The following is a 25,062-nucleotide window of genomic DNA, read 5'->3' on the forward strand; positions in this document are numbered from 1 at the left end:
GCTATTAATAAAATGACAAACGCAATCAAATAATATGCGATAACTCAAGCATGCACCTTCAACCATACTTGGTGGACATCTTGCAGCATGTATTTTTCATATCGAGCATGCAATCCGATAAGATAGATTCGTACAATGAATAGCACATATTCCTGGAACCCAGCTCACTCCGAAGAATGAACTGACTACGAAAGAAAGGAATATTGCTGTCATTTGCTATTTTCTTAACTGTAAACTCGTTGTTACCAGGTGTGAGGATCGAACTCACGTCTCTATACAGAGACCAGAACTTAAGTCTTGCGACTTAACCACTCGGCCAACCTGGTATGCAATATCACTCTTTTACTTAATTGGAGTACCAGCCAAGAATTCCAATCGTCCAATGAGACACTACAAAAAAATGAACAGACTACGATAGAAGAGAAGATTGCTGTCATTTACCATTCTCGTGACTACAAACTAGTGGTTACCAGGTGTGTTGAACGAACTCACGGCTCTATACAAAAACCAGAACTTAAGTCTGGCGCCATAACCACTCGGCCAACATGGTACACTAAAAATCAGTAACAGTAGCAGTAATAGCTGCTACAAAGAAATTTTCTTTCTTTCCAGTTGTACACAACCGTTAAACAATACATTTAAGATCAACGTGTAAAAATCCAACTTACGTATCTATGAAGAAATGAAAACTGAAGTCTGGTGCCTTAACATCTAGGCTAATCAATTAATATATCTTCAGCAATCAAATAATTGTGTAAAGTATTATCAGCACATGGTTGCGAAAGATTTAATAACAGAAATCCAATTTACCAGGATATAGATGCAATTTAGCGTTAGTCGTCTATTGTAGCAAACTTATGGTTACCAGATATGAGGATCGAACTTACGTCCCTATACAGAGACAGTAATTAAATCTGGCGCCTTAACAACACGGTGAACCTTGTGTTCACTAATACTATTTTACTTAATTGGAATCTTAGCTTAGAAATCCAATTGTCCACTGAGACACGCAAAAAAATGAACAGATTAAGGTAGAACAGAAGATTGCTGCCATTTGCTATTTTTTTTATTGTTTCTTACCTTTTTCAAATTGATTTATTCCTAAATCTACCAGGAAATAAAATTCATTTAACGATTTTTCGACGTGGCATTGTTCTATCTGCAACCAATATAATCCTTGTGGTTAACGATGTTTCCTAGCTTATGGTCCAACCTCCAATGAATGGGCAGCGCAGTTAAAACGTTATTTTAAAAAGTTTACCAACTTAAATCATTTGTCTTATAGAGCATGGTTTTCAATCTAAGATAAGAAACACAGCGCGAATGAATTAATTAAAGAGTGTTCCCTATGAAAACAAGTGAATACGAAGAATTTAGCGTTATATTATGATTATTCACATTACATTTTTACCAGCGAATGTCGGACGGATTCGTTCCTCTAAAGATAAAAAACTAACGGTAGCTATCATGTCCTGATCATCCCAAGATCTGAAACTTTCTCCACCTTACCGCTCAGTTTATTTTCTACGCAAACAACAGAAACAAAAAGAAAAAAACTAATAAAACCAAAAACTAAAAATAAAATAATAAATTCGTATTAGTATTATTATATAGGGTAAAAAAGCGAATTGGGACAGCGTTTGGGTTAACACTCTTTCTTATGGGGAATGTGTGTAAAGCCGATCTGCTAATTTCGGACAAAAACCATTGGACACTTATGTTAATCTGATCAGTCTTATTTTTCAAAACTAATTTATTCGTTCGATTCAGTTTTTAATTCTGAATCGGATAGCTTAAGACACCGAAGAAGGTGCAATAAAAAAATATAGCGAAATGTATGTTTCAATAACCAAAACAATGAGCTGTCAAAACGAGACATCAATTTTTCTGGCTTGGTAACTTGTGATCGAAACTCAACCCAAACACATAAGGTATTGATTTTTAAGATCGTATTAAACACTTTGCTCTTTAAGTAGCCAATAGACCATAGGTTCAACGGTAAAAAACAAAAAAAAATGTGATTGAAATTTTCGAGAAACCCGCATTGAACTTCCCGTAAACACGCGGTAATGTCCGAAAGCGCATGTTTGGAATCACAGCATATATTCATATTCCGAAAGCTGACGGCAGCAAGCTAGACTCCAAGGGCCTCAAATGCTTCTTCGTAGGATACTCCCTTACCCAAAAGGCATACCGTTTCTGGCACCCTGCCACTAGAAGGAAAAAAATCAGCCGGGAAATCATATTCGACGAGCAACTTCACCCCACACTAGATTATACTATTTATTATACTATTATTACTACCCCATACTATTTTATAAAACTCTTAGTACCTACACCCAAAGAAGACCAAAAACAGGTCCCCAAATAATACAAGAGAAGATGTAATGCCCCAGGTTGCAGGGGTAATTGACATTGATCCTGAGCCACCATACGCGCCTATTCCGTCAGACGTCTCAATCCAAGTAGATATCCCAGTTCTGGAGAAGGAACCCAATGCAACTCTACCAAACGACAGCATATCAGTATCTCATGCTGAACAAAACCTGGTCCCTCTCTCGACTACCACCTGGTCGTACACCTATTAAGGCACGATGGGTATTCAAAGCCCAATGTACAAAGTTCATCCCCACGCTACAAAGACAGGCTGGTAGCCAAAGGATTCTCTCAGCGTTACGGGATAAACTATGGAGAGACCTTCTCGTCAGTTCTTTAATACGACACACTTCGAGTCATCCTATATTTTGGTGCTGTTCACAATCTGAAACTGTCTTAACTGGTTGCAAAGGGCAGTCAAACGAAGAGATCTATTGACAACAACCAGAAAGGTTTGTTCTGCGGGACAGGAGGATTTGGACTGTCGTTTGCACAAATGCTTATACCGCCTTAAACAGGCATATCGAATATGGAATCACACTTTCGACACTTTCCAAAGGAAATTTGGTCTTCGTCCAAGCGCTTCTGATCGAAGCCTGTATTTACGTCATCATCAAGGGGAATTTCTGTCAGATCGCCAGAAAAGAACGTTGTATCTATCACAGCCCGACCACATCCATAAAAATTCTTCGCTTACTTAAGAGGAAAAGGGAAGCGCCAACGATATTTACTCTCTTCACACTTATAACCGATGTAGCTACACATTGAACCTGCTTTTGAAAATTGGAAACCAAAAGTGAAAAAAAACTAAAGGAATCCACAGAAGGAAAACTGAAATTCTTTGTAACAAACAAAGCAGGAGCTCCAAGTCATCCTATGTCATTGAAGCCAAATTGTTAATGTTTATCATTCTTACTGCAACGCGCTGGAATGCTTTCAAATGGTACATTAAAATTGATATTTATTAAATATGACGCACCATTGCCTTCTCGGCATCGGTCGAAAACCTTTTCAGTGCCGAAGGAAGCATTTTCAGCCCAACGAAAATCGTCTTTCCGATACAAATTTTGAAGAAATGTTGCTTTGAAAAGCAAACAACGATTTGTAATACGAAAAAAGAATAAAGGAAATGAAAGAACAATATACTGTTAATGTATTTTTATTATTGGTTACAAAAAACTTGAAATGATCAATTGGTAAATCAAAGCATAAGTCCCAAAAACGGGAATATCTGAAATATTGACTGGTCTATCGAAATATTACCTTGGTAATAGCTTTTAATCCTAGATTGCGTTGATAAAAATAAAAGTATTGGTATCAGTAGTGTGTGCAATACTTGAAAATACTATCGCGATTTTTTTTTTGCGAAAATTTAGTACCACGATACCGATACTTCTTCGAAGAATCGCTTCCCATTCTAGTTGAAGGTTAAATATTTGTTGCATCGGAAACTAAATATATTGCTGGTGAAAAGTCCCAGGAAACGGGATTCGAAGGCTTTTGTAAGACATAAGTTCCAAAACAAAGATTGGTTCAAACATGATGATTTAATTTTTTACAGTTTTTTTCAGGTTTTGTTACAGTTTAATTTTTACAGCATGTGTAAAATATAATTGTATTGCAATTCATACTTTTAAAAAAGCACCAGGTGAAATATCACATTCAGTCGAGTTGCCACTCCACACTGCACATCTTCTTCTTGGAAGCTTCCCAGAACGCAGAAATCGTATCGTTGAAGAATACAGAGGCAGGTCACCGGGCGCTGGTAAATTTTTGAAGAATATGCCAATATCTTATGGACGAACACCGCTATAAAGAAACTGGTTTAGCATTTACGGATCAGGTTCTTCGGGGCCCAGGCTAACATGGATCAGTTGCCGTGCATTCAGAAGGGCTGTTACTTCGGCGACGACTGTTTTTAAGACTCGACGGTGACTAGCCGATTCCCTATGCCAAATTTCATGGAACAGGACTGCAGAGTTTTGAGTTTCTTCGCACTCTACGAAATGCGGTCTATGTGGGTGAGAAAAATGTCGTTCGATTAAGTAACAAACAACCTGTTTTTTTCCGTATAGTTTGGTCATTTTCTACAAGACCTGGCGAAGTTTTTGCCGGCTGTGACCAAGTTGGTAGTATTATCGCTTGGTCTTTGGTAAAACAGAGAAGCAAAGGAGAAATTCTTGCACGCTGAATCCGTCGAGAAGTATGGCGTACCTTTGGCGATACTCAGTCCCGACTGCATGTGGTAATCTCTATACCATAGTGTATACAGTAACCTTAGTGTGCAGGTAACATCGCTGAAACGATGAGTTCTATTTCGAACTATTTCAATATTTGGGGACGAACCTATCAATTGAGTTGGTATTTTATTGGACACAAGGAATGACCCGTTAGCGGTGGTACGGAACACCTTAAGGATTTTTGCCGCACCGTCATATGCAATAAAGGTGGAGTAAAAAACATTGAAGATCAAACTATTTACAGGTTCAGGATTTCATTAGACTAATAACGTAATGAATGTGGATGGCACAAGGGGCTATTAATAAAATGACAAACGCAATCAAATAATATGCGATAACTCAAGCATGCACCTTCAACCATACTTGGTGGACATCTTGCAGCATGTATTTTTCATATCGAGCATGCAATCCGATAAGATAGATTCGTACAATGAATAGCACATATTCCTGGAACCCAGCTCACTCCGAAGAATGAACTGACTACGAAAGAAAGGAATTTTGCTGTCATTTGCTATTTTCTTGACTTTAAACTAGTTGTGACCAGGTGTGAGGATCGATTTCACGTCTCTATTCAGAGACCAGAATTTAAGTCTGGCGCCTTACCCACTCGGCCAACCTGGTGTTCAATAACACTATTTTACTTAATTGGAGTACCAGCCAAGAATTCCAATCGTCCAATGAGACACTAAAAAAAATGAACAGACTACGATAGAAGAGAAGATTGCTGTCATTTACCATTCTCGTGACTACAAACTAGTGGTTACCAGGTGTGATGAACGAACTCACGGCTCTATACAAAAAACAGAACTTAAGTCTGGCGCCATAACCAGTCGGCCAACATGGTACACTAAAAATCAGTAACAGTAGCAGTAATAGCTGCTACAAAGAAATTTTCTTTCTTTCCAGTTGTACACAACCGTTAAACAATACATTTAAGATCAACGTGTGAAAATCCAACTTACGTATCTATGAAGAAACGAAAACTTAAGTCTGGTGCCTTAACATCTAGGCTAATCAATTAATATATCTTCAGCAATCAAATAATTGTGTAAAGTATTATCAGCACATGGTTGCGAAAGATTTAATAACAGAAATCCAATTTACCAGGATATAGATAAAATTTAGCGTTAGTCGGCTATTGTAGCAAACTTATGGTTACCAGATATGAGGATCGAACTTACGTCCCTATACAGAGACAGCAATTAAGTCTGGCGCCTTAACAACACGGTGAACCTTGTGTTCACTAATACTATTTTACTTAATTGGAATCTTAGCTTAGAAATCCAATTGTCCACTGAGACACGCAAAAAAATGAACAGATTAAGGTAGAACAGAAGATTGTTGTCATTTGCTATTTTTTTTATTGTTTCTTACCTTTTTCAAATTGATTTATTCCTAAATCTACCAGGAAATAAAATTCATTTAACGATTTTTCGACGTGGCATGGTTCTATCTGCAACCAATATAATCCTTGTGGTTAACGATGTTTCCTAGCTTATGGTCCAACCTCCAATGAATGGGCAGCGCAGTTAAAACGTTATTTTAAAAAGTTTACCAACGGAAATCATTTGTCTTATAGAGCATGGTTTTCAATCTAAGATAAGAAACACAGCGCGAATGAATTAATTAAAGAGTGTTCACTATGAAAACAAGTGAATACGAAGAATTTAGCGTTATATTATGATTATTCACATTACATTTTTACCAGCGAATGTCGGACGGATTCGTTCCTCTAAAGATAAAAAACTAAGGGTAGCTATCATGTCCTGATCATCCCAAGATCTGAAACTTTCTCCACCTTACCGCTCAGTTTATTTTCTACGCAAACAACAGAAACAAAAAGAAAAAAACTAATAAAACCAAAAACTAAAAATAAAATAATAAATTCGTATTAGTATTATTATATAGGGTAAAAAAGCGAATTGGGACAGCGTTTGGGTTAACACTCTTTCTTATGGGGAATGTGTGTAAAGCCGATCTGCTAATTTCGGACAAAAACCATTGGACACTTATGTTAATCTGATCAGTCTTATTTTTCAAAACTAATTTATTCGTTCGATTCAGTTTTTAATTCTGAATCGAATAGCTTAAGACACCGAAGAAGGTGCAATAAAAAAATATAGCGAAATGTATGTTTCAATAACCAAAACAATGAGCTGTCAAAACGAGACATCAATTTTTCTGGCTTGGTAACTTGTGATCGAAACTCACCCCAAACACATAAAGTATTGATTTTTAAGATCGTATTAAACACTTCGCTCTTTAAGTAGCCAATAGACCATAGGTTCAACGGTAAAAAAAAAAAAAAAAATGTGATTGAAATTTTCGAGAAACCCGCATTGAACTTCCCGTAAACACGCGGTAATGTCCGAAATTTTAAACCGAAACAAATTATTTTCAACTTGGCCTATCCTACCCAATAACGCCGTAACAATGCTCGTCGACTGTTTCTTAACAATGCGGTAAAATTTGTTACTAATGTAGACAAATAATATTCATCTAAATGGTGACTGATTTTACTCTATTTTTCCAACAGCTCCCATGACGCTAAATCTGGACAGCAGACTAAGGATAAGTTGTATACGAAGTAATTGTAACATGTTCATAGCACAGCCATAAAGCTTTGGCAAACAAATTTGAAAGTCGGTGGTTCCACCCTGTATAGCGACCGATTATAATTCATTCTTTATACATTTCAGCTCATTTTTTTAAACCATACGATTTTCTTTCTTATTCAAGAGAGATAGTTAATTCATTTTAATCATCCAAAACTAACATTTTTCCAATTAATATGGACATCACAGGGTTCGCCTAAATTCCGTTTATAAATCGGAAAGTTCGCACCTTAGCCAGCTTACAATATTCATCTATCCTGTGATTGCAATTTCCATATTTTTCACAGAAGCAGCAATGGCACTAATTGGGACAGCAGACTATAAAGCAAACAACGATGGTAGGCTGTGTATTTATTATTAGACAACAGTGGCCTAGTCATACAGTATTGGAGTACTAACTCGAAGGTTTGTGGTTCAAAACCCGTTGCAGCTCATGTGCTAATATCTATTTATTATTTTTAATTAACAAACGCAATATCAACAAATATTGCTATTAATAGATTCGCTTAAATTTTCACTACAGGGCTGTTACCTGATACCTATAACTAATGCTTTAAATTCTTATGTTTTTAAATAAGCCCCCATGACGCTAATTAGGGACAGTTGACTAATTACAAAAATTGATGTTATGGTTATCAAATGAATTTTGTTAACCATTTTATTATTGATTACCATCCTAAAGGGTAATGGTTCTATGCTTTCAAGGAACTATTTTTAAATTTAATAATCCTCATTTTTCCATTTTTGGTGAGGTATTTCTAAATCACTACTACAATATCAACAATATTAGGAACAACAGATTCAGTTAAGTTCTCTCTACATGGCTATTGAATATTTTTATGAAAATCATGTGAAAATATGCATCTAATCGGTGATTGCAATTTTTTTATTTTTTAAATAAGCTCCCGTGATGCTAATTTAGGACAGCATTCTACATACTGAAATGCACACTTTATGCTTTTAATAACTCTTCTTTCACCATAGCATAATCGTAAGATGTTGAATTGACAACCAAAAGGCTAACGGTTCTATACCGTATGGTACATCTACTTCAATTTTTTCTTATTTGATGAGATATTTTGAAATCACTAAGAACACCTTAAACTAAAGCAATATCATCAATACTGGTATCAATAGATTGATTTAAGTTACCTCTACATGGCTGTTGAATATTTTAGGAAAATCACGTGAAAATATTTATCTAATGGGGGATTGTAATTCTTATGTTTTCTACACAAGCTTCCGTAACACTAATTTGGGACAGCAAACTACATACAACAAGACATGTTATGCTTTTTAACAATATTTCCTCAACCATAGCATAGTTGTAAGACGTATGATTGCCACCGTAAACGATATTGGTTCTATACTGTCAAGGCACTATTTTCAAGTTTCGTTTTCCTCATTCCCTCATCCCTAACCTAACCTAACCTAACCTAACCTAATCATTATAGATACCTTACACTACTACATTATCAATAATATTAGGATCAAAAGATTCGTTTAAGTTTTCTCTTCATCCCACATAGCACATCTCTGCCGTCGTTAAACCGTGTTTTAAATCGATTTCGAAAAGACCTCTTAGGTTTTGATTCAACTTGAAAAAGCTTTGTTAAAGATCACCATACGTAAAAATGATGTTATATAATTGAACGGTCGTTGAAAAAAATTATTTGATTAAAAATTAGACCATGGCGAATGAAATGACAAAATGTTAAACATATTACATAATACATTGTACATTGCAATATATTTATCTCATCAAATCTTACTCAATTTTCAACATACGTTACAATAATAATTTTAATTTTCAATGATTTTTAAATTAAATAATTACAATTCCTAACATTATTCATCTGATTTGTGTCAAAACTAGATTAAAATACCTTATCTTCTCGTTCATCCTACAAAGGTAGATAATGCCGTTACCAATAAACCAATCTTAATAATGATAAAAGTAAATACATTCGGCAATTGCTCGAAGTGCCAAAATTCCTGACTCTTTTTATCTCCCAATCCACACAGAAAAGTGTCTCCTTCAGAATGATAAAGGAACAGGTAACAAATTGTCTTTAAAAACATTTGCTAGAACGTCAAAAGTTGTTTGTGTTAAAATGGGGAAGATTAGGTTACCATTTACGGCCAAGAACCCCATCAATACCTTAAAGAAGAGCACGTAAAGTGTTTGCTGAAACGTACATGTTAATGAAACCGTCTGTTGGACTGACCAATTGTGTAGAGTAGAAATTTCTCCCTCACTGTGGGCTCATTTTGGCTCGGGGAGCCACAACCTCAATAGAAAAATATACAAAATCTTTTGGAAGATAGCAATGGTAAATAATCCCATTCATCTCTAAGTATAAATTGTCGAACTCTGATATCTAAATATAAGAAAAATGTAACGTTAATCAAAATAAACTACAGTAAATGTAAACTTGCCTGATATTCTTCTGATGTCTCACTCGAGCAGACGTTACCTTAACAATCGCCAACTGAATTCAAATTTAGCATTGAGAGGTAACCCAATGTTAATAAATAATTCACAATTATCATCTAAAACGGACTGTAAACACTTACTGTAATGTTTAAACTATATTCTTGTAAAAAACTCCTTCAATAATCAAGTTATTATATAAAAAGATTTTTGAGATGAAACCATTCCCCGGTGTTTAGGGAATAACTACTGAAATGATAAATAATGGTAGTTTCGACTTTCCAATTTTCGCATGCTGATTCAGCATTTCAGCTAGTCATCGCTTAGTTGTTCGTGGTGTAGTTTATCGTCTGTGCTGTTTATGTGCTGCGTCTGGAGTTTTCGTGTAACATTCAGTGAATTTCGCGTTTGGAACTTTTCTCGTAAACAACTAGTGCTTCTGTTACTCTGTGGGCTACTACCGTCTTCCGACTTTGTCTGTGCTGTGCCGTTCCGGATTACTTTCAGTGCCTATGTGCTTCTCTCGATGCTGTCCAGCGGCCTGCTCTGTTCCTCTCCAGCTGCGTAGTCTTCCTACTGAGGCCCCTCACTGTAGATTATTAAAATGGATCAGTTTTTTATTTGTCTTCCAAACTTGAAAGTTACATGTTGTATCTTATATGTCGGTATATGTCAATACAAAGAAATTTCTCACCATAATTCCATCGTTGTGTTACATTATTTATTTTCATACTTTACTTTAGCCAGGAATGCTTAAATAAAGGTATTTCCATAATTCTCACATGTTCAGAACATGTTCTTTTCCCGTCCAACAGGACTTCCCTCGGATATCAATCGGCATATTCCCGGGAGGTCTTCTAATATTCCGTCGGCATCCGATGGACATCCAACCAGGAGGTCGGGCAGTTCCACGGATGTTCGTAAGATGTCATCGTTATCCAAATAGGATATACCACGGATGTCCGTGGGACCGAATTGTGCTATGTGGGATGGCTATTGAATGTTATTTAAATCATGCGAAATTATACATCTAATCGGTAATTGCAATTTTATGTTTTTTACATAAGGTCTCATGACGCTAATTTGGGACAGCAGAGTACATACTAGAAGACATATTAGGCTTTTCAACTTTGTGTTGTTCGAGATGCTATAGGAGAATGGTTCCATACCGTCTGTGCACCAGTGCTTCCTATCTTTTTTTTTTACCCTGTAGATACAGTTACTGTAAAAAAAATTTTAAAACACAAAGTTAAGTTAAGATATTTTGTAAATACCGAAAAAAAGGCTTCGATACAAGATACTACCAAAAAAAAAACAGTTAAGATAAGATATTTTTAAAAAATTTTAAATTCCCATTTTAGGCTAAAGATAAGATAAAATAAGATACAAGATACTTAGCAGTAACGCAAAAATAATTCCAAAAAATTTTGAATCAAAAATTTTGTAGCTTCACAATTCATTTATTTGATCCAGTAAGCCAACATTAAGTCCAGCATTACACTTAATAAGCATTAAGTTCGCAAATAGATCGGGTTTCACGGCAGAACGTTTGGCCGTTAAAATATCGGAAGCTACGCTGAATGCGCGTTCGACAGAACCTGATGATGCTGCAATGCTAACAATATCTCTACCGATTTCACTAAGGATCGGAAAGCGATATTGATTGAGTTTCCAATATTCAAGTGGCTTCGTTGCGCGCAGCTCGCTGTTGGGATCCACTGGATTCAAAGGAACTTCCATGTCCACGATGTCTTCTTTTAAATAGACGTCCAACTCTTGTAATGCTTTGGCAGGCCCATTCACCGAACGAGGTCTTGGTATCTCGATTACGGATGAATATATTGACTGGCTCGATCGTCTCTTGCGGTTTGATGAAGGTTGTCCGGCTAAATCCTTGGTAGCAGAAACACAGGCATCTCCTGGTTGAACTTGAGTTTGTGGATCCGGCAAACAAACACTGGCTAATTGTCCTACGATTTCATTAATTGTTGTTCATCAGATGTCCTTATCTATTATCTCTGTCAAATTTAAACTTACTAGTACGGATAATGTCGTATCTCAATTCTATTTCAGCAGCCACCGCTTTCAAGACAGCCTCTTCCTTCAATCCTGATAATTTTATCCAAGCACGCTTAAACCTCGGGTCAAAGATTGAGCCTGTAAAGCAAATTAATATTTAATGTGAAACAAATTTGTAACATACCAAAGAATTAAAATTACCCATAACGTAATTGACATCGCGCAGCACGAATGAAAAACGTCGTTCTAAGGATTCACGTAGTCCAGCGACGAAACTTTTGCAATATTTTACTGCAGATGCAAGCCGGCTATTATGATTCTGGATTTGCACTCCGTTTCGATCCTTGACCGTCAGAGTGAGAGCATTCATTAAACCTAGATACGCAGGAATAACATTTCCAACGGTCTCGAAATCAGCCTGGAAATCATTTGAAACAACTTCAAAAGGCTTGAGAATGGCTATGATTTCCTTAAGCACCAGTTGCTGATAGGCAGTTAGCGATCCGTGCTTTTTAGCTGCGTTGAGACGCGTGAGAACAGTTGGATCCGTTTCAATTGCCTTCAAAAAGTTTTCTAGCTCATACAATGTGCTATTCCAGCGAGTTGAATTTTTTTTGCACAGGCGAAAGTCCACTGAATTGTAAATCATGTCTGAATCGTTCACGCTTTTTCTTGCCGAGTTTACAATTTTACTAACGTGGGAGATAACGCCAGCAGCTTCTCCCTAATGAGAAAAAGATTTGTAGGAATGCCATTAAGTTTAAATATTGATATTGTTTCAAAACTCGCACTAAGTGTTTTGAAACCATCTTTTATCACCAACTGTAGTTTGTGGGCTACGCAGTCGGAGCGAAGCCTTGAATTAAGGACATAGTCATCACCCAGTTGTGCTATGGTTGTTTCTGTTGAAGGCAAATGTTCCTCTAGATCCCTCTCCAGTTCATGAAACTCTCCAACGTCGTCATCGCCATGCAAATCGGCCTCCGAAAAATTATACCCCAGCTCCTGTAACAAAACCCATAGTGGGTCACCTTCGGTAGCATCTGCAATTTCTAGTTCGGCCATTGGCTGTGTGCGTTCTTTCTCCGGAACATGTGAGTCACTACTTGTACAAGGTTGGGGATCATAATCCGATACAGGATTGTTGGGGAGAAATTCTTCTTCGTTATTCCAGCCAGGTATATCGTTCACGAAGGTGTTGGCCACCATATTGCTACCGCCATCAGTTTTTACGACGAGTACCTAAAAATGCAGACATTCAGAATCAGGGAGCGAGTTTGAAAGTATTATATAATGGTTACCAGCGAACGATCTATTTCCCAATCACGGAGCAAGTCCTCATACTCCGCTAAGATTTTTTCAGCAGTGTGTCTACCAATCATTCTCCTGACGCCAAGAAAGAGAGTGTATCTTTCGAATGATGTGGTGACTACATGACAGGTAAAGCCGATAAAACCCATCATAGATATTTTGAGATTTATCCCTTTGCGGGGCTTCTCAATGCCGGAGTCTGCCGGCTCAGCGTAAAGTAGTGGGCTGAGGCCGTGGTTGCCTCAGCGTAATAGCCGCGGTACGTCCAGGCAGGCAGCCGGTGGGGGAGCCGGGCTGCAAATGACTTGACTGACCGTACCTCAATTGAGGCGCTCTTTTACGGAACTCTCCGTCAAAAGATCTAAAAAATGATGCCGAGAGACGGACACGAATAACAATCGCTAGATTACTTGCAATCCTTGGCGTTGAGTGCCCCCGGGTCGAATGGCTCTTCAAGTGAAGCGACGGCCAGGCAGGATCCGATCCGGATGGAGATTGCTGCAAGAACTTTCCGCAATCCACTTCGTTGGAGCTGTGGAGAAAAGGAGCCGGGCCAAAGAAGAAGACGGACGGGCGGAAGCAGCGTATCACGGCCGGGCAGATAATGACGGCCAGTTGCGACGGGCAGCAACACAAGTGATAACAGAGATAAACTTTGATAGTAGTTACCAGCAGAAATGAAGAGCCGACTCCGGGGGCTTCGGTGAAACTCGTGTGTATTTACTCAGCCGAAAACCGGCCTTTATATACCCAGCATTTACAAAACACCGTTGACTAATATAGGCAATTAAACGTACATAAATTTAAACGTTGGAGTAGGTGTCACCGCTGTTCCGTCACCCGTTTTAGCCGCAGGATCGTCCGCTCCTTCTCCACCTCGAATCCTCCTCCACCGACCCACCGTCGGTTCCTCCTCCGTCAACACCTTCTTTACTCTGGGCTAAAACAGGCTCCAGTCACGATGGTTTTTGATGTTGACTTATGAGAGCGGTCGGTAGAGACCGCCTCACATAGCTGCAAAAGACGTCAAGTAATTTCAATATTATACTAAGGACGTCCGGCCTTCTAAGCCAAGGATTCGCTGGGCGAATCGTTCTAACTCCCGTTTATATTCAGTCGTTTACCGTCTACCGTCATATCCTTTTCAATGGCCGGGAACTTCTTGGTTAGCTCCCGCCTAGTGTTGGACTTACCCCGGCTACCGACTCTTCGGTACCGAGTGCCCGGCATCTTCGTTTCTATTCATCTGCCTCTTCACCGTCCCCTTGGACAGTGTTGGACGTCGGATTTTCCGACAGATATGGAAGACCAAATGTCGAGAATGATTGAGAAGGAAGACGATTCCTTGATGATCTTCAGCAACTTACATCTAGTTGAGTGGACAATGCTGGGTATTATGCTATTTCTCATCCTCTCAATTCCTGGTAATTGGTATCCTGGCATTCCTGACTGTAAAAATGAAAAATCATGAGTTTCATCGGTAAATTTAAGAAAATCGGTCGTACATACATGAATCCATTGTCGAAACCTTTTCCGGCGCAAAATGTTGAGTGGAATATTGTCGATCGCTACTGAATAACCAAGGTCAATATCAAGTTTTTTCTGTCGTTCTTTGGTCATCGCAGTTGAACGAAACTGCTGGAATTTGTTAAGGGTTGGTTGGCTGAAGTCCAGGGAACTTTTTTGTTTTTCGTATTTGCTGTATTCTTCATTATGGCAGCTTTTTAAATGCTTCTCGAAGTTTGAGAAAGACGTTAATTCACCAGAATAGTAGTGCTGTTTCTTTTGTAAGTTGCATTTCCCGGTTTTGCACCGAGCAAAAACCTGATGGCCGTTGCCTTTCTTTTTCGCTGCCCAACGCCAATCTGAGAAAAAATCTCGTCTCCATTTCGCTTTCCAAGATTCAACAGTGAATTTTGGTATAGGCTCACCTGGTGGGGGTAAAGGCTCAGCTGTAGCGGATGTGGTTTCATTTTCTGCAAAATCCATTACTTCATCACTGCCTTCACCACGGCCTTCCTCATCTAACAATTCCTGATAAGCATCAGAAATAGGAAGTTCAGCCACTATTTGACAAAGGTGTTCTTCCCTGGTTCGGACTGAGCGTAGGCCTCTAAAAATTCTTGATCCTCTTCTTCTTCCTACTACACTCTTTTCTCTTCGTGACATGACTGTGAAAGACTGACATGCATAAAGAAAAACACAATGATCTGTAACAGAAAGCAAAAACATAGTAGACTTCTAGCAACACACCGTTGAGTATTAAAATTATAAAGTACAGGCATTTGTGCAAGACCTGCATATTCCTTAAAATTAATTCCTTGGGGAAATTTGATAGTTTAAATTAATACCTGGCAAGTAGAAACTAACAATTCCAATTGTCAATGAAATGCTTCCCAAGTGTTTCAGTAAACGAATTGCAAAACAACTATAAGAAATGCAATATCCTGTACGAGAAAAAAGTTGACGCAAAGCAAAATTAAAAGTTTATATTAATTAAAGTACCTTTATAGAGCTGTGGAATGAAACTCTCGTAATCGAAGCAAGCCAAGAAGTGATGGCAAAACGCAAATCCCCATGTGCTGCAAATATCAGTAGCAGAAAGAAAAAGGATGACCAAAAAAAATGAGAGCCGAGAATTTTACTCCAAATAAATGAGCTTGGCGTCGCTAGATGGAGTCGAAAGTATCTTGTATCTTTTTGGTAACTTTAGGCTAAAATTGCCTTAGCATAAAGATAAAGATACTTTTTTTGGCTCAAATTGAAGCCCGATACAAGTTCTCGAAAAGATGCCGGAAGTATCTTAACTTTTGCCATTCTATCTTATCTTTTCCGAAAGATAGGATCCACTGCTGGGCACTACAATTTCTTTTTCCAAATTTTTGAACTATCCCCTTTTTTATGAGATATTTTTAAATCGCTAAAGATACCTTAAACTAAAACAATATCAAAAACATTAGGACCAATAGATTCTTTGAAGTTTTCTCTATATGGCTGTTGAATATTTTGTGAAAATCATGTGACAATATTTATCTAATGGGGGATAGCAATTCTTATATTTCTTTACATTAGCTCCCATGACACTAATTTGGGACAGCACGCCACGTACTTAATATTAAGTAATAAGTATTATATTTTCTTGCTTCAATATGTAAGCGGTGGTATAGTCGTAGGACTTTGGATTGTCAACCCGAAGATTGATGGTTCAACTCAAATTGTAGAATATGAACAGATTGCTTTGCCTAATTGTTTCATTTTGTGAGATTCTTTTAAACATTCTATGACACAGAATGACAGACTTGTGTAAGCTTCCTCTACATGGATGTTGCATATCTTATAAAAATTATGCGACAATATTCATGTAATCGGTAATGGCGAATTGTATCATTCATAAAAATTACGATGGCAGTGGCTCTGTCGTAAGATGTTGGAATGGGAACCAAAGGATTAAAAAATTGATTATTAATGCGACAAATATTTATTATTTTCCATTATTGGTTTTTTAATCACACTTTGTGTGATATTATGGAATCGCAATGAATGTTTGTAGGAAAACCTCAGAAAAATATACTATGAATTATGAAGAAACAGGCCTTATGGATCCATGAATCGCAAACACTACATTGGTTGCAATCACCCTTTGTACCTGTGCTTTTACACAGCATTCAGAGAAAACGTAGCCACTTTGTTCAGTATCTTTGACAAAGGCAAAAAAAAACCCTAATCGCGCCTCTAATCGTGCTCGAGACCTCGATGAGCGTCGTGATCCTTCTATAAAGACCTTGCCTGTTGTCTTTTTGCCCTTTTTTCCTTTTGCCTTCGGACTGTAAAACAGAAAAAATAATTATGAGGAATTAGGGAATTTAAAACATTAAACTGACCAAGTGCTATAATCATACAATGAAAACACACCATCTTTTGTCAAAGTGACATGAGAAGTAATTGCCTCAGATGACCCTGGTGTTGGCAGCGACTGGAAATGTCCGTTCCATTGTATTGGAGGTATCCCTCATCAACGTCGTCGTCAAATTCTTCATCCAACTGTGGCACATTGTTATTTTTGAAGAAATTTTCCATTTCCCTGCAATTTTCCCGGTTTGCTGCCGCCTCCGCTTTTCCACCTCCGCCAAATGTTTTTTGCTTTTTCCTCGCCCCCTACGCAGATGTATTTACTGGCTTGGGACGGCTACCGACTGAACATACCATTAAGGTGAGCCCAGATGTTTTCCCCGAAGTATATGCAATCCGACGCCTGGCGTTCCGTCTCCGAAACTCGGTCGAAAAAAAGCTCGCAGAGATGGAAGACATGGGGATCATCGCACGAGTTACCAGATACCTCCATCCAATGAGTCGTCATACTTATGCAACATGGCGACCCCTTTCGGACGATTACGTTTCTGTCGGGGTTGCCGTTTGACATTCGATCAGCACCCAAGATGTGCCAGTGCACCATGGAGAAATTTTTCTATGGCATAGATGGCATTGAAATCGACTTAGATGATTTGCTGGTACGGGGAGAGGCAAAAAAGCAAATAAATGAACGCCTGGTAGCTGTCCTTCGTCGCTGTCACGATGTTAATCTACGTCTAAACATTAAAAAGTGTCATTTCTTCCTGCAGGGGATACCCTGGCTTGGCCAAATCGTCAAAGAAGGTCAATTGATGGCTGAACCAGCCAAGGTGGAAGCAATACTAAACATGCCATGCGTCGTTTGCCTAATTGCCAGTGCTGCGCCTTTCGATCACGATCTTCCTCTGGTTGAATCCGTCGATGCCTCCCCCACCGTCCTTGGAGCAGTATGATTACAAGACAACCAGCCCGTCGCCAATGCATCCGTAACCCTGACGGAAACACAGAAACGTTACGTGCAGATCGAAAAGGAACTCCTTGCTATTCAGTTTGGACTGGACCGTTTTCGCCAATACGTGTATGGACAGGCAGTGGTCGTTGAAAACGACCACAAGCCCCTAGCAAGCCTCCTCAACAAACCAATGGCATCATGCTCGCTCCGCATCCAGCGCATCCTCCTTTAACTTGAACGGCACGACTTAGTTTTTATCTACAAACAAGGACGTGACCTCTCCTTTCCGATGCCCTCAGCCGTGCCTCCAGTTCCATTATCCACACGGAAGACCAATCACAATCAAGTGATGAGCGCTTACATTTGGTGATTACGTCGGCCATGCCCGCTACGGACACCAGAACCCGTTACGCCAGCGCCGCTGCCACTGATCCCGCCCCACAAGTGGTGAAAGACATGCTTTTCAAAGGATGACCCGAACACAATAGAAATTGTCCAATAACGAACTAACCCTTTTCGAACGTTCGGCACGAGTTGTCAGAATGCGATGGCCTCTTCTTCGAGGGGAAACGGTGGTGGTCCGGAAATCATTGCAGCAGGAAATCTCACGGCAAATCCACGTTGGCCACTTCAGAGAAGTCAAATGTGTCGAACGCGCAAAATCGGTTGTGTACTGACCAGGCTACATTAACCAAGTCCGAAACATGGTGGCGTCGTGTTCAACCTGCAAAGAAAATGCAAACCAAAATCCTGCCCAGCCACTGCAACCTGTTGAGGCCTCGCTGCATCCTTTCCAGGTTGTGGGGTCAGACCTGTTTGAATTCAAAGGAGTCCCCTACTTGCTCGTCGTTGACTACTACAGAAAATGGCCATGTTTTGTCCCACTAAAGTCAACGGTCTCGTCTGCAGTCATCGCAGAGCTCGATCGGATTTTCGCCGATTTTGAGATTCCATCCGTGCTACGGTCCCACAATGGACACCAATACAGGAGTGCAGAGTTCCGCCACTATTCTGCCTCCAAGGGCATTCAACACACCCCAAAATATCCGCAGTCAAATGCGTTGGCCGAGAGAACCGTAAGACGGTGAAATAACTCTTCACCCGCCGTCCTCCTACAAGGCCGCCACTTTAGTGGCGCTCTTCCTTACACCACCTCAGCACTCCAGCCCAGGGTCGTTAGTGCGCCTACCGTCTGACAGCAGTTACACAAAAGCAATGCAGCAGCGTCATTCAACCATGGCAGTTTCCCAACCATCCGTGGTTCCGTTTTGTCCGTCGGGCAGACGGTCCGAGTTCGCGTTTCCAGAAAGTGGATTCCGGGTAATGTTAAAAAGGTATATGCAGATCCCCATTCGTATGTAGTCCACACCCTAGATGGGCGAAACTTCAGGAGAACCCGCTGAGCGATCAATGCACAGCGAGAACGCAGCCCAGCTCCTCCACATTCTTCACCGTTTTTACAGTATTCGGCTAAACCACCTCCGCAGGACGTAGTGCCCCAGACTTTTCCAGCTTTGCCCCAAGTTGGATGGTTACTACCACAAAAGTATACAACCCACCCGACTGACGAGAGTCCATTTCACTGGTTTTCACCGGTCGCTCCCGCAGTCGCCACTTCGTCAAGAGGCCATGAGACATCGACCGCGCGTGGAATCACGCGTTTCGGACGGCCCTACCTCATCAACACCCGCTCGTTACTTCCGCTTACAAGCTATGTGTCTCACATACCGATGCTCTCACTCGCCTAAATTTTCTCACCCCATATCTGTCCGTTGCATCTGTCATATTTCACCAACCACCTCTAACGTACTACGAGGAACTATGCTAACCTCATAGTGGTATCATATTTTCACCTCATGCTTGTGATACATGTGCACCTCCTGCTCATGCTCATCAAGTTTTAAGTTGAAATCGTAGTCCACGATAAGGGAACATGTAGTAAATGGTAAACTAGCAATCCCTGTAACTAAGAATACCCCGCGCCCAAGAATACACAGTCTTGTCACAGCTACTGAAGCGTCTACAACAAGCATCATATCAGATTCACTTGCCATTTTGGAACAAATACTCTGTATTCTAATATTGCTTACTAACGCGGAAGAGAAAGATGACTGAATAATTAAAGCGAACAGGAAACGCGAATGCCATAAAAGATCAGTTAACCTGACTATCGCAATGCTGCCTGTCGAATGCTTATCAAATAACAAAATTTGTTATTTATTTTTAATTTTCTAACAGGAATTTATTTTTCTGACCATTGTTGTGTAACGGTGGTTTAGCTCAGTGGTAGAGCATTCGACTATAGATCGTAATGTACCCAGTTCAAACCCGGGTGCCCCATTGAAACATAAGAGGCATTGGTATCATTTCATAGATTGCGTTTAGAAAGGGCATGCAATTATTCCGAGATATTTGGATATAAATTAGTAAAAAAATCATCCTAAGCTAAATCAATTGAAAATACGTACACTGAAAGAGAATTTCTTCCTTTAAATAAGAAACGATTAACTTGTTTAACAAGAAATTCGATTACTGTCGTACCGATGTTGTTTATTTTAATTTACATTACCAAGCATCAAATCAGATTAACTTTCCATTTGATAGCAAAAACTCTTTATTGTAATCTAAGAAATGTCATCCAATCATGCAGTAGATGGCTTCATACTACCAGCCATCGACATCACTCCAACGCAGCCCTGTCTTGGTTGTATATCCGGAAAAAAGCAGAGATCCCCTTTTCGTGTCGGTAGGACAAGAGCCTATGAAGTCGGACAACAAATTCATTCATTCGTATGTTGCCCTATGCACGTACAGAGAAGAAGCGATTTGCGTTCCCTCATAATTTTCAATGATGACTTCAGTGGATGGCACACAGTCTACTTTATGAAGCAGAATTCCGAGACAGCAGATCTCTTCATACCAAATGTGGTCACCACACAAAATGAAACATACCACAATTGCGCATTTTTGGAATCACAGCATATATTCATATTCCAAGAGCTGACCGCAGCAAGCTAGACTCCAAAGGCCCCATATGCTTCTTCGTAGGAAAATCTTTTACCCAAAAGGTATACCGTTTCTAGCACCCTGCCACTAGAAGGAAAACAATCAGCCGGGAAATTACATGCGACGAGCAACTTCACCCACACTAGATTTCCACCGCAGCGCTGAGAAAGGAAATTCACCTGACTATTTTATAAAACTCTTAGTACCTATACTCAAAGAAGACCAAAAACAGGTCCCCAAATAATACAAGAGAAGATGTAATGCCCCAGGTTGTAGGGGGAATTGACATTGATCCTGAGCCACCACACTCCGTCAGACGTCTCAATCCAAGAAAATATCCCAGTTCTGGAGAAGGAACCCAATCCAACTCTACCAAACGACAGCATATCAGTATCTCCAACAATAAAAACACGCTCACCGCCTTACCTTTTGCGCATCCGCGCATGTGGGGTTCATCACAATCAAAGAAACTGTCTTAGGATTCTCTCAGTATACGGGATAAATGCGCACACGGATAAACTATGGAGAGACCTTCTCGTCAGTTCTTTAATACGACACACTTCGAGTCATCCTGTATTTTGTTGCTGTTCACAATCTGAAACTGTCTTAACTGGTTGTAAAGGCTGCTTTCCTCTATGGGCAGTCAAACGAAGAGATCTATTGACAACAACCGGAAAGGTTTGTTCTGCGGGACAGGAGGATTAGGACTGTCGTTTGCACAAATGTTTATACTGCATTAAACAGGCATATCGAATATGGAATCACACTTTCGATACTTTCCTAAGGAAATTTGGTCTTCGTCCAAGCACTTCTGATCGAAGCCTGTATTTACGTCATAATCAAGGGGAATTTCTGGGAGATCGCCAGAAAACAACGTTGTATCTATCACAGCCCGACTACATCGATAAAATTCTTCGTTTACTTAACAGGAAAAGGGAATCGCCCACGATATTTACTTTCTTCACACTCATCACCGATGCGCTAGCTACACATTGAACCTGCTTTTGAAAATTTGAAACCAAAATTGAAAAACAAACAAAAGGAATGCACAGAAGGAAAACTGAAATTCTTTGTAACAAACAAAGCAGGAGCTCCAAGTCATCCAATGTCATTAAAGCCAAATTGTTAATGTTCATCATTCTTACTGCAACGCGCTGGAATGCTTTCTTTGATGCAGTTGAAAGAGTTAGCTATTTTATGAAGAATAAAAACAAGATTTGAAGTTGTTTTTTCTTCAGGAGATCCGTCAAAAGATTTTGAGGAATATGTGACGAAATATTATTCATTAAAATTTATATTTATTAAATATTATGCACCATTGTCTTCTCGGCTTCAGTCGAAAAGCTTTTCAGTGCCGAAGGAAGCATTTTTTGCCCAACGAAAATCGTCTTTCCGATACAATTTCTTTTTTAAGAAACTCCTTTTTTTGTCTTTGAAAAGCAAACAATGATCTCTGCACTTGCTCACGAACATCAAGCTGAATTGGTTAGTTGAGACTGGCAAGTCATCTGCTATAAAAAAAAAAAATAAAGGAAATGAATGAACAATATACTGTTAATGTATTTTTATTATTGGTTGCAAAAAACTAAATGATCAACTGGTAAATCAAAGCATAAGTCCCAAAAACGGGGATATCTGAAATATTGACTGGTCTGTCGGAATATTACCTATGTAATAGCTTTCAATCCTAGATTGCATTGATAAAAATAAAAGTATCGGTATCAGTAATGTGTGCAATACTTCAAAATAGTATTGCGATTTTTTTTCGAACATTCGGTACCACGATACCGATACTTCCTCAAAGTATCGCTTCCCATCCTAGTTGAAGGTTAAATATTTGTTGCATCGGAAACTAAATATATTGTTGGTGAAAAGTCCCAGGAAACGGGATTCGAAGGCTTTTGTAAGACATGAGTTCCAAAACAAAGATTGGTTCAATCTTGGTGTTAAGTATATTATTCAAACAATAAAATCGTATTTCATTTTAGGTTTTGTTACAGTATAACTTTTATAGCATGTGTCAAGTATAATTGTATTGCAATTCATACTTTTAAAAAAGCACCAGGTGAATTATCACATTCAGTCGAGTTGCCACTCCCCACTGCACATCTTCTTCATGGATACTTCCCAGAACACATAAATCGTATCGTTGAAGAATACAGAGGCAGTTCACCGGGCGCTGGTAAATTTTTGAAGAATATGCCAATATCTTATGGACGAACTCCGCTTTAAAGAAACTGGTTTAGCATTTACGGATCAGGGTCTTCCGGGTCCATGCTAAGATGGATCAGTTGCCATGTATTCAGCAGGGCTGTTACTTCGGCGACGACTGTTCTTAAGATTCGACGGTGACTAGCCGATTCCCTATGCCAAATTTCATGGTACAGGATTGCAGGATTTTCTTCGCACTCTCCCAAATGCGGTCTATGTGGGTGAGAAAAATGTCATTCGATTTTGTAACAAACACACTGTATTTTTCCGTATAGTTTGGTTATTTTTTACAAGGCCTGGCGAAGTTTTTGCCGGCTGTAACCAAGTTGGTCCCATTATCGGATGGTGTTTGGTAAAACAGAGAAGCAAAAGAGAAATTCTTGCACCCTGAATCCGTCGAGAAGTATGGCGTACCTTTGGCGATACTCAGTCCCGACTGTATGTGGTAATCTCTATACCATAGTGTTTACAGTAACCTTAGTGTGCAGGTAACATATCGCTAAAACTATGAGTTCTATTTCAAACTATTTCAATATTTGGGGATGAACCTGCCAATTGAGTTGGTATTTTATTGGACATCAGGAACGACCCGTTAGCTGTGGAATGGAACACCTTAAGGATTTTTTGCCGCATCGTCATATTGTATCAACTTTGGGTTAAAGGTTCGTTTATTAGACACGCTCACGACACACAGGTGACAACTCAATCGACTATTTGACAACTATGACACAGCAGCTTGATTAACGTCTACTTGACTACTGTTTCACTACTTAACTAACTAACTACTGACTACCAAACTCTGGCTTGTCTGAGTCGGGGAGTAAAAAACATTAGCCAACGCCTGACTTGTAGATCGCCTATCATCATGCGATAGGAGACAAAGTCCATTGGCGCTACTATATGCAATAAAGGCGGGATGAAAAAAAATGAAGATCAAACTATTTCCAGGTTCAGCATTTCATTAGACTAATAACGTAATGAATGTGGATGGCACAAGGGGCTATTAAAAAAATAACAAACGCAATTAAATAATTTGCGATAACTCAATCATGCACCTTCAACCATACTTGGTGGACATCTTGCAGCATGTATTTTGCTTATCCAACCTGCAATCCGATAAGATAGATTCGTACAATGAATAGTACATATTCCTGGAACCCAGCTGACTTCCAATCGCCCTCCCAGCTCACTCCGAAGAATGAACCGACTACGAAAGAAAAGAATTTTGCTATTTTCTTGACTGTAAACTCGTTGTTACCAGGTGTGAGGATCGAACTCACGTCTCTATACAGAGACCAGAACTTAACTCTAGCGCCTTAACAACTCGGCCAATCTGGTGTTCAGTAACACCATTTTCCATAATTGCGCAATTAGAGTCTCAGCTTAAAATTTTAATCGCCCAATAAGACACTAAAAAAAAATGAACAGACTACGATAGAAGAGAAGATTGCTGTCATTTACCATTCTCGTGACTGCAAACTAGTAGTTACCAGGTGTGTTGAACGAACTCGCGGCTCTAGACATAGACCAGAACTTAAGTCTGGCGCCATAACCCCTCGGCCAACCTGGTACACTAAAAATCAGTAACAGTAGCAGTAATAGGTGCTACAAAGGAATTTTCTTTCTTTCCAGTTGTACACAACCATTAACCAATCCATTTAAGATCAACCTGTGAAAATCCAACTTACGTATCTATGAAGAAACGAAAACTTAAGTCTGGTGCCTTAACATCTAGTCTAATCAATTAATATATCTTCAGCAATCAAATAATTGTGTAAAGTATTATCAGCACATGGTTGCGACAGATTTAATAACAGAAATCCAATTTACCAGGATATAGATGCAATTTAGCGTTAGTCGTCTATTAACATATAGCGTATAGTCGCTAGTCGACAGAAATTAAGTCTGGCGCCTTAACAACACGGTGAACCTTCTGTTCACTAATACTATTTTACTTAATTGGAATCCTAGCTTAAAATTCCAATTGTCCACTGAGACACGCAAACAATGAACAGAATAAGGTAGAACAGAAGATTGCTGTCATTTGCA

The 25,062-nt window shown here is 39.2% G+C and overlaps 1 protein-coding gene and 1 non-coding gene across 2 annotated transcripts; both read right to left on the reverse strand.

Moving 5' to 3' along the window:
* Window positions 1–243: 243 nt before the first annotated feature.
* Window positions 244–326, reverse strand: Trnal-uaa (transfer RNA leucine (anticodon UAA)). Its single transcript has one exon. It is a non-coding gene; the product is annotated as a tRNA-Leu (tRNA).
* Window positions 327–14,249: 13,923 nt separating this feature from the next.
* On the reverse strand, window positions 14,250–15,812 carry LOC132088276 (uncharacterized). Its single transcript, XM_059496818.1, has 4 exons — window positions 15,720–15,812; window positions 14,927–15,029; window positions 14,505–14,860; window positions 14,250–14,444 (listed from the first exon to the last, which is right to left on the reverse strand). Exons 1-4 carry the CDS (start codon window positions 15,810–15,812, stop codon window positions 14,250–14,252), a joined length of 747 nt encoding a protein of 248 aa, XP_059352801.1.
* Window positions 15,813–25,062: the final 9,250 nt, after the last annotated feature.

This window comes from Daphnia carinata, chromosome 9 (assembly GCF_022539665.2).
Source record: "Daphnia carinata strain CSIRO-1 chromosome 9, CSIRO_AGI_Dcar_HiC_V3, whole genome shotgun sequence".
Taxonomy (NCBI): Eukaryota; Metazoa; Arthropoda; class Branchiopoda; order Diplostraca; family Daphniidae; genus Daphnia; species Daphnia carinata.